Here is a 17152-nt window from a genome sequence, read left to right as displayed (position 1 = left end):
TTCATTTCCTTATATTTTTGTTTACAGCTGTTGAATTGTTTTTGCAGGTACAATTATCCAAAGATAGAGTCTCGGAGGATGTAGGTTTGGGCGAGAAACAAAAGTTGAATCAACTTTGAATTTTGGTGTGTCTCTTTTAATTTTCACAGATCAATATCATTTACCCATATTACAAATCTCTGATCAGCCTATACTCATTTTGTTCTTCTTTTGAAATAGATGTTTACCCATGTAATGAAAATAACTCGAATAGGCCTCATTACCAACCACTTCAATGATATGGAATTTGGTGGCCTTTGTGGAATTTTGTAACCCCCTCTGTAGCAATTAACCTTGTAAATCTAGTCCTGTTACTGACTTACGGTTAGTATCAGTTGGATATTCAAAACATCTTGTTTTGTTTTATGAATCAGCTAGTCAAATTTCATTTCTTGGGTTTATGAAAACCTGACTGCACATCATTTGGGTGGATAAAACCTGACTGCATTTCATTTCTTTTACAAAATCATGTGACCCAATAGTTTAAAATTCATCATCCATGGGGACAGAGGCACTTTGGAGTCAGTAAATGGCTTGATCAGTGGAAAATGCATTTTTCATACACTAGAATTTTAACTTCTACTAAAAATCTTTCCGGCCAGACTACTACAGTGTGTATCTAATTAATCCACCAAACGTTCTCATTTAAGTGGTATATTTAGATATATTTATCGCCTGAAACAACCATTTAGAGTAGAGTTCACCAAGAAAATCAACTAATGTATTTTCAGCAACAACTGAAGATTATAATAAAGAAGAGGAGTATCTGAGGAATATGTGGACAAGTGACGCTCTCAAGTCTCAAATGTTGTCATGTGTGCACATTTTTATCTAGTTTTTGAGTTCTTGAACTTTAAATACTTGGGTGAATAGATAGCTTATCTGATGGCAGTACAAGTGCAAGCAGGTAATCAGTACTGCCTCTCAGTTGATAGTACAAGACTAAGCAAGTATACCCTAAGTGTTTTGGTTATAAATAAGACTGAATAATGTATTATTGAACTGGATATACACACACACTTAAAACTCTCTGAATTCCAAGAACTTCCATTATCTTCAAAGTTTCCTAAGCAAACTCAAATTATCAAAAATGGCTTGTGGTTGTACTTCTTGTAGCACTAACTGCAGTTGTGGGTAAGACCTATTTTTTCCTTCTTTTTCTAGCTAGTTTTACTAATAATTCCAAGAAATGCACTCCTTTATACTTGATTTGATTGAAACTTAAAATGGTTTGTCATGTTTCCTTTATTGTTGCAGATGCAAGTCCGCTGCAAAGGAGTATGATCTCAAACACTTCCGATGATATTTTTTTAGACTATTCATTTTAGCTATAGTATTTTTTGATGACATGTATATATTCTGCTAGGAAATCTATTGACGTGATAATTTTCTTGCATGGATGCAGAAACCTCGAGGGAGGATGCAAATGTGGAGACAACAACTGCACTTGTACCGATTGCAAGTGTTAATGAAGGAAATGATGAAGATGGGGGATTATTTACATGTCGACAATCCCTGATGATGAAATGATCTTATTATGGTGTCGTTTGTGCATGTCTTTGATGTTAAAATAAAGTAGTCATGATTAGCAATGCTTGAGATTCAAGTGTTAATGGCTGCATAGTGTTTGTGTACATGTTGTTAATTCAGTTGTGTAAAAGTGGTGATGGGAGATGTTGTTTCACTCTTGTGGTTTTCATAATATATTATTACTAGCAAAAACCCATGTGCGATGCGCCTGTCATTCCGTTCCAAAACCTATTAATATGTGAGCATGCATGCATGTGAATGCGCAAAAAGAAGAATGAGGAAACGTTGCTAAACCAACCATGCGCATGACTACCAAAATCAGTTAAACACAATATTTTTGGGTGAACATATACAAAAGTACTAAGCACAAAGTGAAACCTGGCTACGAGTTGGCATTGTAGGTTGTAATCTTCACCAAAGATTACAACCTACAACCTAATCTTCGTTAAAGATTTTCCTAATGCCAACTAATAGCACGTTGGCAATTTTCAAATAGAATTGCTTGGTCAAACTAATAATTTTTGATCAAGAACTCTCTCTTAGCCTATTTTGTCAACGAGGTGGGTTGTCAAATAAATGCAAAACCTGGGGAAACTTTAAGGAGAGAGAGAGATTTATTTCTGCCATGGATGATTCAGATTCAAACTTCTCAGTTCCTTTGTTAACAAACAGAAATGAAATTTCTGATCCAGTATCCTTCTGTCGAAAAGTTTGGGAAGAAAGTAAGATGGTATGGTACATAGCAGGACCGTGCATATTAAGTGCAATATTTCAATACTCTCTTGCTTTCACCACTCAAACATGGGTTGGTCATGTTGGTACGCTTGAACTTGCTGCTTTTGGTCTTCAAAACTTGGTCATTTCTGGGCTCACCTATGGCATCACGGTACTCCCTCTCTATCTCTATCTCACCATCTCTCTATATCTAGCTATCGCACTCTGTTGACTCTTGATTGGTTTTCTCTTTTTTGCAGTTGGGTATGGGAAGTGCATTAGAAACATTATGCGGACAAGCCTATGGAGCAGGAAAACTAACAATTCTGGGGATATACCTACAGAGATCATGGGTAATTCTGCTCGGAACCGCATTACCATTAACACTAATCTCAGTATTTGCAACACCAATTCTACTGGTTTTAGGCCAGAAAGAGGAGATTGCAGAATTAGCTGGTACATATTCTATATGGATGATACCACAGTTATACATGTACGCACTGAATTTTCCTATGCAGAGATTTTGACAAGCCCAAAGTAAAGTGATACCCTTAGCTTGGATATCATTTGTAGTTTTAGTAATTCATATTCCATTAAGTTGGTTTTGTGTTATGAAATGGGGTTTGGTTGGACCAGCGGCTTCTTTGAATTTTTCATGGGTCTTGGTTGTCATTCTTCAATAAGCTTATATTGTCTCGGGAAGCTGTCAGGACTCTTGGACTGGTTTTTCATGGTTAGCTTTTACTGAGTTACTTGATTTTCTCTGGTTATCTCTAGCCTCAGCTGTCATGCTCTGGTTAGTCTTTTCTCCCTCGTTTTGCTTTGTTTTTTGTTAGAAAAGATGTGAAAAGAAAGAAATTATGAGAAGTCAATGGTGGTGTTGTTAGGTGCAATAATCAAAAACAAATAAAAATCAAATAAGCAAAAGTTATTGATACTTAGCTCTTTTATAATGGAAGTGATTGCTTTGACGAAACGAACAAGCTCCCCGTATCTCCGCAACAGCAACAAGGCAAAACTTTGGAAAATAGAGTGAGTCACGTGTTCTACACGCTGTCCTTAAGACATTAGCGCCCGGCTACACTCAAGAGTGATGCTATAGCCCTCACAGGACGGATATCTCCAGGATAAAACACCCTAATACACCTACTACTAGCATATGTAGTAGATGCTCAACCTGAGCTTGGCAACTCCGAAAAAACCGTTAAGGAAAATCGCGAATGCTTAAAAAACCGCTATAAAATATTTTCTCTTAGGGGTCCCTCTAAAATATAGAGCAACCCCTTTCCCATAGATTTTACAAAAGTAGTGAATTTCTTTATATAATTGACAAATACAACTTAAGAAGAAAAACTCCCCGATGTGGGACTAAAAGCTTTATATAGTTTCTTAAAACTAGTAAAAATTGGAAACTCCACGATGTGGGACTAAAAAGTTTCATTCACAAAATAAAACAATAAATTATAATTTTTTATTAAAACTTTAAAAATTACTTTTTTATTAATCGTTTTCCAACAATCCCCCACATGAATGAAAACTCAATAAAACATGAAAACACAGATAGATCTTGGTAAATAAACATCCCAACCTCACGATCCAAACAGACTGATCGTGCAAGTGTTGAAATCATACTAGTCATTTCTACGTCCTCTCCCTCACACAAAAGTGTGTTGACCCCAGGGTCATACTATGGATTGCATAAATCATAATAGTATTGAGAGCTTTCATCTTTAATTCTCACATGGTGAGACTATAGGTATCTTTCACCAAAGTGAAAAAGCATGAACTAGTGAACCCTTAGTGACCTTTAGGTCCTAAGTTCCAGTAATACCAAAACCATCAAAATGAAAATCACATAAAAAACGCAGGAAATACCATTTTAGGCAGAGGTGTCCATGAGGTCTTGAACCTTTGCTTAGTGAGATATTACCAGAATTACTTGCTAGAGACAGTGAACTATGTCTTGAACTGCTAGCATTTGATGTAATTCGTGATAACAACCACGGGTGATATCTCCAAGATTGCTGCCAAGCTCGTGCCGTTTTGTCCGTTTTGGCCCTGGACGTATCCTGTTTCTCAGAATGCTCTAGAGAATCAGCTCATATTCTCACAGGAAGCGACCCACTTCCTCATTCAGATAGGTGAGTTTCTATAAAGAGTGTTACTGCTACACCCCACTTCAATCTTAAATTGAAACTATAGAACTCATTAAGACTTATTAAAAAGTCATCCTCCACATGCAGTCACACTATCACGTCTACACCATAGGGAAGGGGCAGAGAATGAAAATCTCTGATAGTGTTTACCTTTACCCACCACAAATTAGTTGTCTCATTCGAAACCTTGATCATGGGATCTCCAGTCAGCAAGGTTGAGTATCCTTCATGGCAAGTTTAATATATGAGCTTAAGCCCCAACCCCCTCGATGCATTTTTAACTATCTCTTTGTACAAACCTTTCGTCAAAGATTGCGCGATATTCTCCTTGGACTTTATCCAATCAATGGAAATAACGCCGATTGAGATTAGTTGTTTCTTAGATTTAACTATTATAGCTTGGCTAACACAATGTATAGATATAGCTGGCACAGGCCTATGCCAAAGAGGAATGTCTTCTAAAAAGCATCTTAGGCACTCGGCCCCCTCTCATGCTTTATCTAACGCAATACTCTCAGATTCCATAATGAATTGAGCGATATGTTTGTTTGGAAATCTTCCAACAACAAACCCACATGTTAGAGTGAAACCATATCCACTCGTAGACTTAGACTCCTCTGAGTCAACTATCCAGTTTGCATCATAAAGTCCCAAGGACAACAAGATACCTTTCATAAATCAAAAGAGTATTTTAGGTACCATAATACTCTACTCAGTGCATCTGAATTCTCTTGCTCTGGACTACAATTATATCCACTTAACTTACTCACAATATAGGCAATGTATGGACTCTTACAGTTCACTAAATTCATCAGACATCCTATAACTTTTGAGTATTCAAGTTAAGATACTCCACTACCCTTATTTTTCTTGAGACTACAAGAATAATCGTACGAAGTACAAGCAGGTTTACAATCAGACTGATTGTATCTCTTAAGCACAACTCAACATAATGAGAACGACTAAGACTTATAAATGTTTGATTATCTTCTAATCCTCATCCCTAAGATTACATCAAAAGGGCCCAAGTCTTTCAAGTCAATGTTCTCATTCAGTGCATGTTTTTAGTGGAATTGATCACATCTATGTTTGTATCAAGCATATCATCAACATACAAGCATACAATTACACATACATCCTTAACAAGTTACTTGTAGACATACTTGTCAGATTCATTAATTTAAATCCACTATCCATTATCACATGATTAAATTTTCCATGTCACTGTTTACGTGCTTATTTGAAAACCATACAAATATTTTTCAAATTACAAACTTTGTATTCACAACCTTTCACTACAAAGTCTTCAGGTTGATCTATGTAAATTTCATTACCTAATTCACAGTTTTAGAAAAAGCTGTCTTAACATCCATCTGATGTATCTCTACGTTCTTTATGGCAGCAATAACAATTAGTATCTCAACGGAAGTAATTTCCGTCACAATTGAATTAGAATCAAGGAAATCTACACCTTCTTTTAGTTTATAGCCTTTAGCTACCAACTTAACTTAATATTTTTCCACAGTTTCATCTACCTATCGTTTCCTCTTAAAGACTCATTTACATCCCATGGTCTTACAACCTGGAGGTAAACTAGCAAGCTCCCAAGTCTGGTTCCAACGGACTGAGTCCATTTCACTAAATGAAGCTTCTTACCAGAATGGGGTTTCAGTAGATATCAAGGCTTCTTTACAAGTCTGTGGCTCAGACTAAGCTAGGCATGTTATGAAGTCGGTTTCATAAGAAGTCTCAAGTCTAATTATTTTACTTCTCTTAGGCTCAACATCAACTTCATCTTCCTTTAAAATAAGTTCTGACTATTTGAAATAAATCTAGGGGATCAACAACACATCTCTAATGAGGTACAGGTTTAGAATAAACATGTTCAAAGAACTCAGCATCCCTAGATTCCGTAATAATATTCACACCAATGTCAGAAAAAATCAGAACACACAACCAAAAATCTATTTGTAGAAGTATACTCAATATACCCTATACGAAAACACAATCAACATTTTTGGTTTCAATCTAGTTCTTTTAGGAAGAGGAATTACAATATTAGTCAAACGCCCCCACACTTTGACACATTCATAAGAAGGTCATCTACCGTTCCATAAACCATATGGAGTTTCATCTGATTCTTAAAAGGGTACTTTATTCAGGATATACTAGTTAAGAGGACTGCCTCCCCCCACAAGGCCGCAGGTAATCCTGAACTAATCAACATGGAAATTATCATCTCCTTAAGGATACGGTTGTTATGTTCAAGGCTTCTAATTGGTTTCCAACTTCAAGTTTATACATCTTAAGGCTTCTAAGGCGTCATCCTTATCCTAAGCAAGTATACAAGATAGTACCTCGTACAATCATCTACGGAAGTTATAACCATCTTTTACCACAGTGGTTTTGGGTTGAACTCATGTCAACTAGGCCTAACTGAATTAATTCTAAAGGCTTATAATTACTCTGAACATTTGTGCTAAAAGATTTTATAGCATATTTTGATTCTTCACAGATTTCACTTTTGTGTTCAAAATCCAAACTAAATTTGGGTACGAAGCCTATGCTAGCCAGTTAAGCATTGACTTATAAGTTTACGGTTCCAAGTCTACCACGTAAAACAATCAATCACACAAAGATATCACAAGAATCAATTACGTTCACATCATCAGTTTTTCCGTTAAGCTTATATAGACCCAAAGTCCTATAACTCTTGCTTAAAAAATCACTGCCTAGTTACAACAAGTTTTCCAGATTCAATTAAGATCTTAAATATTTTTCCATCTACAACAGAACAAGATACAAGATTTTCGCATATGCTCGGAACATGAAAACTTCATTCAATGTGAGAATATTACAGATATGAGCTTCTGCTCGACCTTTTCCTTTTATGCAACCTCTATTGCATATGAGTTACTCAATAAGAGTTTCTCGACATCCCCTATCCTATGATAGGAGGTGAACAGGTCTCTGTTTCAACAAACATTCTTGGTGGCTCCAGAGTCCACCTACTGGTCTCTCACATTGGTTATTAAAATAACTTCCGACATCACGCCACCAAACTCGTTCTAGTTTGTTTCAACTAAATTAGCATTAACTTTCTACTTATTAAGGTTTTTATGTTGTCTACAATTTACTGCCGCGTGGCCAGGAATTTTACAAAAAATAACACTCACCCTTAACTAAAGTAATTCTGGATTCAGGTTTACGAAATATACCTTTATCATGAAGATCATGCTTATAGTTGCGTTCGATGTTCTCACCTTTGCCATCTTTGGAAGATTTGTTTCCAACCACATGCGGCTATTAGCCATGTCCCTCGGAGATGACACCTTTATTAACAAATCACAATTCCAAATCAGAAAGTAAAATATGAGTTTTGAAGATAACATCTATATATACAAACTTCGTTTGAATCAGCGTTTCAAAAAACTCATGGTTACCCCCACAAAAATTAATTTAGTTAACAACAATTTTCTGCTCGTCAGAATTTTTCAGAAACGTTTTTCTGTTTTGTAAAATATCAAACAAATACTTGTACAACTCCAAAAACTCTGAAATTTTACGCGGATAACTATCAGGATGTCTACTACGTTGTGTCAAAAGGGTTCATCTAAATTCCTTCTATATTAAAAGATAAAATTGAAACTCTACAGCTGACCAGAAATTCGTTTTTGTTTTTCACTCCACAATTAACATCCATGATTCACAAACCAATCAATCGTTTTCGATTATTACAAATACTAATGTCTTAAGATTGTTAGGTGCAATAATCAAAAACAAAGAAAAATCAAATAAGAAAAAGTTATTGATACTTAGCTCCTTTATAATGGAAGTGATTGCTTTGACGAAACGAACAAGCTCCCCGTATCTCCGCAACAGCAACAAGGAAAAACTTTGGAAAATAGAGTGAGTCACGTGTTCAACACGCTGTCCTTAAGACATTAGCGCCCGGCTACACTCAAGAGTGATGCTATTGCCCTCACAGGACGGATATCTCCAGGATAAAACACCCTAATACACCTACTACTAGCATATGTAGTAGATGCTCAACTTGATCTTGGCAACTCCGAAAAAACCGTTAAGGAAAATCGCGAATGCTTAAAAAACCGCTATAAAATATTTTCCCTTAGGGGTCCCTCTAAAATATAGAGCAACCCCTTTCCCATAGATTTTACAAAAGTAGTGAATTTCTTTATATAATTGACAAATACAACTTAAGAAAAAAAACTCCCCGATGTGGGACTAAAAGCTTTATATAGTTTCTTAAAACTACTAAAAAATTGGAAACTCCACGATGTGGGACTAAAAAGTTTCATTCACAAAATAAAACAATAAATTATAATTTTTTATTAAAACTTTAAAAAATTATTTTTTTATTAATCGTTTTCCAACAGGTGTAAGGGTAGAAATAAACGTGATGACATTGTTTAGTCTAATTGTCTCCCCACAAGTAACACGCCAACACGTATTGTAGTTGATTTGCTAATAATTTGGCAGGCAGTCATGTAAAGTGGTTGCTACTTAACCCAATTTTTTTAATATTCTCTAAATGATACTACCTCCGTTTTTGGAAAAATATTACTTTCATTTTTCACTTTTCTAGAAACGGAAGAAATAATTTGGACGGAAGACTACGATGATAAAATGCCAAAATCGGCACATTCAAAATGCTCTGGAGGGAATCTCTCACGGCCAAAGATTTGGCACATCCAAATTTATTGCAGTTATTTTGATCAAGTAGCTTTAAAGGCGACAACGAACTAACCGTTGAGCCAGGATTTTCTAAGTTGGGGTGCAAAAATATACTATGGAATGCAAAAAAAAATATATATATATATATATATATATTAGGGGTGGGAAAAAGCAAAATTAAACTTAAAAATAGTCTAAAATTTATAAATGGGCTTTAATTGGGCTTGGGAGTCACTTTGACAGGGTGTGCTGTTGGACATCCTTGCTTTAAACTGTCTCTGCCCCTGGTTCGTATCCCTTCTAATATAATTGCGCTATTTTACAGCTTGGAGTATTGGGCATATATGCTTTTGATCGTATTTGCCGGAGTACTTAAAAATGCTGAAGTTAAAGTTGATGCTGCTGCTATCTGGTATGTACTCTAATGGTTGATACAAATAACAATTGAACTGCTATGAAATGGAACGGTAAAAAAAATTGTACTTTTTAGATCTCCCATGAGATCGTATACACATGGATATATAATAATCAAGTTGGCTCAATAGTATGTTTTCAATCCCCTCGAAGTGTCAAATCTGGTCCAAACAGTGCACAAAAGCAATTCCCAATTTTCAAAACTTTATAAATTAAATTTTATTAGGGATATCAATGTATTGAATGTTTTCTACTTTTGTAGTATGAATACTAGTTAGTAAGTTCGCGAATCATTCGCGAATTTTTCCGTATCACGAATTTTACCGTCTTATTCGTGTACGTTTGCAACTCCGAACCCAAATCGTGTATTATGTGGCATTCCCGGATTATTCGCGAACCGTTCACGAATTTTACGTATTCCGAATGATACGTCCGCTTAATTCGCCATAAATTCTTTAGCTTTTACTTTTCAAAGACTCCATTTTTTGGGCTTTACTGCCTTCCGAGCATACACGACCGAATATTAGACGTGTTGTAATTTTTATGAAACAAAAACGACTGAAGAGATTTGAAGGTGAAGGTGAGAGAGATCTCAAACTCACTAACCAAGCATCTAAACCACCATACGACGTCCTCTTGGATAACTAATGTTGTATATATTATTAATATCATCATATTAAGTTTATTTTTTCTTTAAATAACTCACACATATGCATAAAAATTGGTCTATGACCTTATAAATACAAATTATTTGTTATATATAGATACCGAATTTTCAGAGCCGAACTCACATTTATAAATCGAATTATACACGTACGTATGCCGTTCCGAATTACTGACGAATCACGTCCCGTTGACCGAATTTTGGACCGAATTTGGATTTTACAAAACCGTATAATACTCGTACGTTTGCCGTTCCGTACGTTTGCCGAATCCCGAATTGCTAACTAGGATATGAATGTTGAAGGATGGATATACATGGTACCACTTGGGTACATTGCTGCTGTCAGGTATTTGGTTGAACTTAATGGAATAAGGTTTCACGATTTCAGTTGATATTTATGTGCCTGCAGTTTACTCATATCTTTTGCATCTTTTTCAGTGTAAGGGTCTCTAATGAATTGGGAGCCGGAAATGCAGCAGCTGCAAAAAAAATTCTGTTTGGGTTACAGTCTCAATTGCTCTAGTCACACAGACTGTTTTTGCTATCCTAATCTTGATAACAAGAAATGATTTCCCAAAACTCTTTACAGATGACATGATTGTTACGAAAGAAGTTAGCAATGTAGCGGTGTATTTATGTATATCAATCATCCTGTGTGCCGTTCAAACCGTTTTAACTGGTTCTTATGCCAAACTCAAAAGCAATTGGTGAGAACTCAAATGATGAATGTGCAAAATCCAAAGAGGAGATTTTTATAACACTCGTATGCACATTTAAATTAACAGGTATGGCCATTGGAATTGGTTGGCTGGCTAGTATAGCCTATGTAAATATCACAACCTACTATCTCATTGCGTTGCCTATAGCTATTTTTATGGGATTCAAATTAGACTGGGGTCTAGAGGTAAGCTCATCCTTAAGCTGTCTTTTAGCATCTTATGCTTCAATTAATCTTTAAGTTCGGATGTTTCCATTCTAAGATACTAGCATTGTTTTACGTTGATTATATCTTGGATGTCATTTATACCGAATGCAGGGACTTTGGATTGGAACACAAATTGGGATAGGTCTTCAGACAATCGTTATCATAGTTATGTGTTGTCGTGCGGACTGGGACAAAGAGGTGAGTTTCTCCCATGGTGCATGGTGCATGGTTCCTTTTTTTTTTTTCATTTGGTTATATCATTCTGTATTTACGGTTGTTGAATTGTTTTTTCAGGTGCAATTATCCAAAGATAGAGTTTCAGAGGATGTTGGTTCACGGGAGGAACAAAAGTTGATTCACTAAATCAACTATAAGTTTTTTTTTTAAATATCTGTTCTTAACTTTTCATTCTCAGATCAAGTTGTAGAGCAAAAGAGGTAAATTTTAGGGGATGGGAAAATGAAAAACAAAGACATTCTAGCAGGACTTATAAATTAAATTATAAATCTATAATTGAAGCAGAGCCAAATGTTTTATAAGAAACACCCTAACTGATTTACAAGAGCGAAGAGAGTGCAATAGATACGCCGTCCTTTGTAAAAGATGTATATAAACATTTGTAAGCAATTTTTGGTTGCTGGCTCGCCCTGCTTTCTTCTTGTTATCTCCTTCTTCTTCTTTTTTTTTTTTTGACCCATACAAGGGGTATTCAAAAGAACCTTGTTATTGGGGTGGCAGTTGGGAGCTGATAACCCTTTAGGTGGCACGTAATGGGCGAAAATTTTGGGAGAAAAATGAGGGATCAAGTAAAGTCGCCATAGAGCCTATTAAGCATGGGACATGGGTTGGGAGGCAGCAACATGCAGCTCATGGTGAAAAAGCGGGGTACAACTACCACATCCAATAGTTCATTCGGAAATCTGTATGGACTAACTCCAATATAACTCCGAGAGCACTAGCTAATAAAGCGAGCTCAACCAAGAAATATATCAAAGAATTATATCTCAATTTCTCAATACAATCTGTAATCGAGCAGATAGAAATTTTTGAGCCCGATTGATATGAGAAATAACCTGGACGGTACCAAAGACCAATGCCCAAGTGCCAATCAATTCCTATCCAACAATCAAGGTCGGATTTACCAATTGATTGAACTACGCACAACCTGTGATATTTCAATTTTATAAACAAATACAATGCGAAAAAGAAATAACACAAACACCAGAAGTTTTGATAACGAGGAAACCGCAAATGCAGAAAAACCTCGGGACCTAATCCAGTTTTGAACACCACACTGTATTAAGACGCTACAGACACTAGCCTACTACAAGTTAACTTCGGACTGGAATGTAGTTGAACCCTAACCAATCTCACACTGATCAAGGTACAGTCGCGTTCCTTATGCCTCTTGAACCACGCCGGATTCTGCACACTTGATTCCCTTAGCTGATCTCACCCACAACTAAGATTTTCTACGACCCAAAATCGAAGACTAATAAACAAATTTATCTCCCACATATAAGTCTATTCTGATAGATTAATCTGTCTCCCACAGAAGTACATATATTTGTTATGTCTATTAATAAATCAAGGTGAACAGGAACCAATTGTTAATCCGGTCTTATATTCCCGAAGAGCAGCCTAAAAATATCAATCACCTCACAATAACTTAACTACATGGTAGTATAAGTGAAAAAGCGGGGGTCTAACAACACCACCCAATATTTCGCTTAACAATCTGTATAGACAAACTCGAATATACTTTTAAGAGAATCAACAAGACTCAATCAACTAAAAGTATATCAACGAGTTTATATCTCTCTCTTGATTTGATTTACTCAAGCAGGAACTGCGAGTTCTAATCAAATGCAAGGAATAACTTGGATGGTACCAAAGACCCATATCCAAGGATCAATCAATTACAATCAACAACCAAAGGTTGGATTATTCTAATTGATGATCTAAACACACAACCTGTATTATTTCAATTATAAAGATAAAACAATATAATGCGGAAATAGAAATAACACAGACACCAGAAATTTTGTTAATGAGGAAACCGCAAATGCAGAAAAACCCCGGGACCTAGTCCACGTTGAACACACACTGTATTAAGCCGCTACAGACACTAGCCTACTCCAAGATAGTTTCGGAATGGACTGTAGTTGAACCCCAATCAGTCTCCCACTTATACAAGGTATAGTTGTACTCCCTACGCCTCTGATCCCAGTAGGATACTGCGCACTTGATTCCCTTAGCTGATCCCAGTAGGAACCGATTAGTTGTATTATCTCGACTCAGTCCATAGAAAATCACTTTCGGAGAAAGGACTTATAGGTAGGAAAAGTTTTAGCTTAAGGCATATTTGGGTACCCTCGCCTTTTCACGACTCTAGCATGCAAACTAGTATCACACGTAAGGTGTGGAGATTCGTTTTGCATAGATACTAGAGTTCCCCTTATATAGTCTTTCAAATCAGGGTTTGCAACTAAGTTACCTTGGTAACAAAGAAATCAATATTCACCGTTAGTTGAAAACCTGATTTAGATTCAAGCTAATATTTCTCAACCGTTAGATCAAAAACTTAGCTTGTTACACACAAATGAAATTCACTCTTCTAGGATTGTTAAACGTACCCAAACGTATGCACTTGTTGGTTCAACAATAGTTAACCAAAAGGTTAGACATATGAGCATTTCATATCAACCATGTTCTTCTTCACCATAACTAGTTCAAATGAATTTAAAATGAACTAGTTAGAGAGTTGTTCAATTGCAAGGAAATCTCATGTACTACACAAGAGACAATTGAAGCAAAGATGATTTGATTCACTTGAATCGGTTCATGAACTTTTATAGACACGGTTTGCAAACTGCATTCCTTAGTCTTTTTAAGTTTAAGTTCAGAAATCATCTTTAGATATATAACCTTCTCAAGTTCGCAGACTAGGTTCGCGGACTTAAGTTACCGGGCAGAGTATACAAACTCCAGCAGAAATTCTCGGGTATGAGAACTTCGCCGGTTCGCAGACTGGGTTCGTGGACTTAGTTCGTAGACTTAGCTTCACGCAAATAGTTTGTCAACTCCAGTAGAAATTCTCAGGTTTGGGAACTTCGGCAGTTCGCTGACTTGTCTCACGCCATTCTTCTGGTTCTCTTTATCAACAAAGTTCGCAAACTTTGGTTCAAGGAATAAGACTTATACATAAATGTGTTTTCACAATAATGCTTATGTCCACCATTGGTTATGTAATCTAAACTCTCATTTCAATCATTGAAACATTCTTAGAGGACGTTATATAGTTGTTACACCATTTATCATCAAAGCAATATTCAAAGTGATTGGAAACATATCATGACTTTCGTCACTAGGTAAAGATAAACTTGGTTGAAGCGAAAAACTTACCAACACATATTTCGAGATATAGATAGGCGAAGTATACTCGGCTCGAAATACCAAATGTGTATAATCAAAGTCTATATATATCATACGAATTTTTGTCTCAAATAGTAGGAGATAGAGTAGATAGACTTTTGAGTGATAAATAAGTTCAAGTCTCCACATACCTTGTTTTCGAGAAGTTCCACCGGTTCCTTGAGTAGTTCCTCGTCTTGTGTGCGCCATGAAGTCTTTGATCTCAACTACACTTTCTATCCTAGTCCGAGACATAGCTATATGTAGACTAGAAATCAAGACTTATAGTTTTGATCACTAACATTGACAAACATGCTTGAGATAGCAACGCATGCGAGTTCGACCGAGCAGTGCTCTAACAATCTCCCCCTTTGTCAATTTTAGTGACAAAACTAACAATACATATGGAATACAAAAAAGATAAAGAAACTTTAGTAGCTCCTATTCCACATGTCCAATCTTAAACATTCCTAGAAATCTTCGTCACTTCCAAGTACTCCAATGATCCCAAAGTTTGTAAGTTTAGCATCACCGTTGCTGAAGATCCGTAGCTATAACAATGAGAAAACATAATTCTCGATCATTGTTATACAATGTCATAGTATTATTACACAGTGTCAAAGTTCAATTGTATCACAACTTCAACAATAATACTATGGTGATATGTATCACTCCCCCTTAATTAATACTCCATCTCACATGGAAACCACTCCCCCTTACATAATGATCCGAAAATCATATGTATTTGTAGTGTGAACTACATATTAATTCTCCCCCTTTTTGTCAATAAAATTGGCAAAGGTACAAGAACGGGATCATAATGAATTCCGAAAGACATATTTCATGACCAAAAGAAAAAATACATACCAACTAATTTAGATGCAATCATAAAGCCGAAGCTAAATGCATTCATCAAAGAGTTTAAAGATACAAGATAACCCCTCTAAAATTCCACATCCGCACACCCCTCAAGATATGACCATTAAGCACAAGTTCAAAAGAACTCTCCCCCATTTAATGTCATTCCCGAAAGAACAACAAGAGCGACCTTAATTTCGAAAGAAAAGAAGGATTTTTATTGGACACCAAAAACCAGAAGAATGATTTTCTATATCCAAAAACTCAACCAAATTAATTACAAGTAAGCCCATGATTAATTTAATCGGAATACGCAACCAAATTAAACACAAAAAGTGATCAGTTTAATTGATTGTGCCCAACATAAGTAAACTTACGTAGCTACGACTATGTTAACCATAAAAAATGATTAGCTTAACCGTTCATATACTCAACACAAGAAAAACTTATGGAGTAATGCAATATACACATAAAATATGGACCGGGGATGATCAATACTGCGGAATATACAAGGATTCATTCTATCTTCAATCATTATTTGCATAACGACAATTAATAGACATCATCCTTGTCACAAAATATTTTAACCTATCTTCCATCAAAGATTGACAATATAGGCTTAAGTTTTGTATTTGTCAAAAGTTCATTCATTCTTTAATCAATACATCAATACCGATCACGAACGACTTTACTTTTGACAAAGTATGGGACAAACATAGTTCACGGACGTAAACACCAATATCCCATAACAAATTGCAATATATAAAATCATAAAGATTAATACTACAAAACATCAACCTCCACATAGTTTTAGAATTTAAACCAATAAACCTAAAAAAACAAGAAGATGAAAAATAATAGCTACATGTAGTCACAATCATTGTTATTCCAAGTACTAGTTATTCTTCCAACTAAATCAAAAAGAAGACATACTAGGCAACAATGTCTTTGAGAAATTCTTTATCATTCCCGAACTCCTTGTCGTCAACAGCCATTGGAACATAAGGTTCGTGGAGATAGGAGTTAATATCAACAAACCGCCTTGGCTGATGATGTCGAACCAGGGCTTTCTGAATTTCCAAAGATCTTAAAATGCAAGACTTTATTTCATGAATCTCCTTTCTTGCTTCCTTAAACTCATCAAGAACATCAGAAAACTTCTGAGAGTTAGAAGGGACGGCCCTTGGCTTTCTTGTATTCCTCCTCTTTCTTTTCAAGGACGGAGTTACTGGAGATTTCTCTTTTTCCTTGATTGATGGCTTAACAATCATGTTGACATCTTTTCCATCCAAAGACATGATGCTTAGAGAACATTTATAAACAACCGGTTTTTGTGAGTGGAATTCACAATCTCATCAATCAGTCTTAAGATATAAAGGATATCAGAAAGGAAAAAGGAATGTAGGGTTTAAACAGGTTCGTGGACGTCCAACTCTAAACCCTATAAAGAGTAGAATTGTCGATAATAACCCATTATTTGATAGAGAGGAAAAACAAACCTAAGAAAAAAACTTTTCCTAAAGCCTGAGCGGTACATAATCTTATCTCTTTTGATCAGGCACATGAGACAAGATTTACCAAACAACACAATTAATTTGTGCAGTGGTGAACGACAATTTGTCCATCATTTTCCTCTTGAGAGGAATCCTCTGAGTTCTGTCTATCAAAGCGATTTGATCATATACTCTTCTCTAATGGTCTTATTTTGTCTTTGGAAACTAACTTCTTAGACGAAGATAAATT

At 35.8% G+C, this 17152-nt stretch overlaps 1 protein-coding gene and 1 long non-coding RNA gene across 2 annotated transcripts; both read left to right on the top strand.

The window, feature by feature from the left end:
- The first annotated feature begins 1031 nt into the window (after positions 1-1031).
- Positions 1032-1761, top strand: LOC113338362. The gene is made up of 3 exons (XR_003354748.1): positions 1032-1173; positions 1297-1317; positions 1445-1761. It is a non-coding gene; the product is annotated as an uncharacterized LOC113338362 (long non-coding RNA).
- A 403-nt stretch (positions 1762-2164) lies between these two features.
- LOC113338402 (protein DETOXIFICATION 33-like) lies at positions 2165-2844 on the top strand. The gene is made up of 2 exons (XM_026583839.1): positions 2165-2455; positions 2544-2844. Exons 1-2 carry the CDS (start codon positions 2195-2197, stop codon positions 2808-2810), a joined length of 528 nt encoding a protein of 175 aa, XP_026439624.1. The 5' UTR covers positions 2165-2194; the 3' UTR covers positions 2811-2844.
- Positions 2845-17152: the final 14308 nt, after the last annotated feature.

Source organism: Papaver somniferum, unplaced genomic scaffold (assembly GCF_003573695.1).
Source record: "Papaver somniferum cultivar HN1 unplaced genomic scaffold, ASM357369v1 unplaced-scaffold_19, whole genome shotgun sequence".
Classification (NCBI taxonomy): Eukaryota; Viridiplantae; Streptophyta; class Magnoliopsida; order Ranunculales; family Papaveraceae; genus Papaver; species Papaver somniferum.
Note: the sequence above shows the minus strand (reverse complement) of the source record. Positions and strands in the feature narration are given on the sequence as shown.

What these genes read in the sequence shown, in the direction of transcription:
- LOC113338402 (XM_026583839.1), top strand. Translation starts at nt 2,195, where the DNA reads ATGGATGATTCAGATTCAAACTTCTCAGTTCCTTTGTTAACAAACAGA. An exon ending in GGCTCACCTATGGCATCACG is followed by an intron (nt 2,456 to 2,543) that starts GTACTCCCTCTC and finishes TCTTTTTTGCAG; the next exon opens with TTGGGTATGGGAAGTGCATT.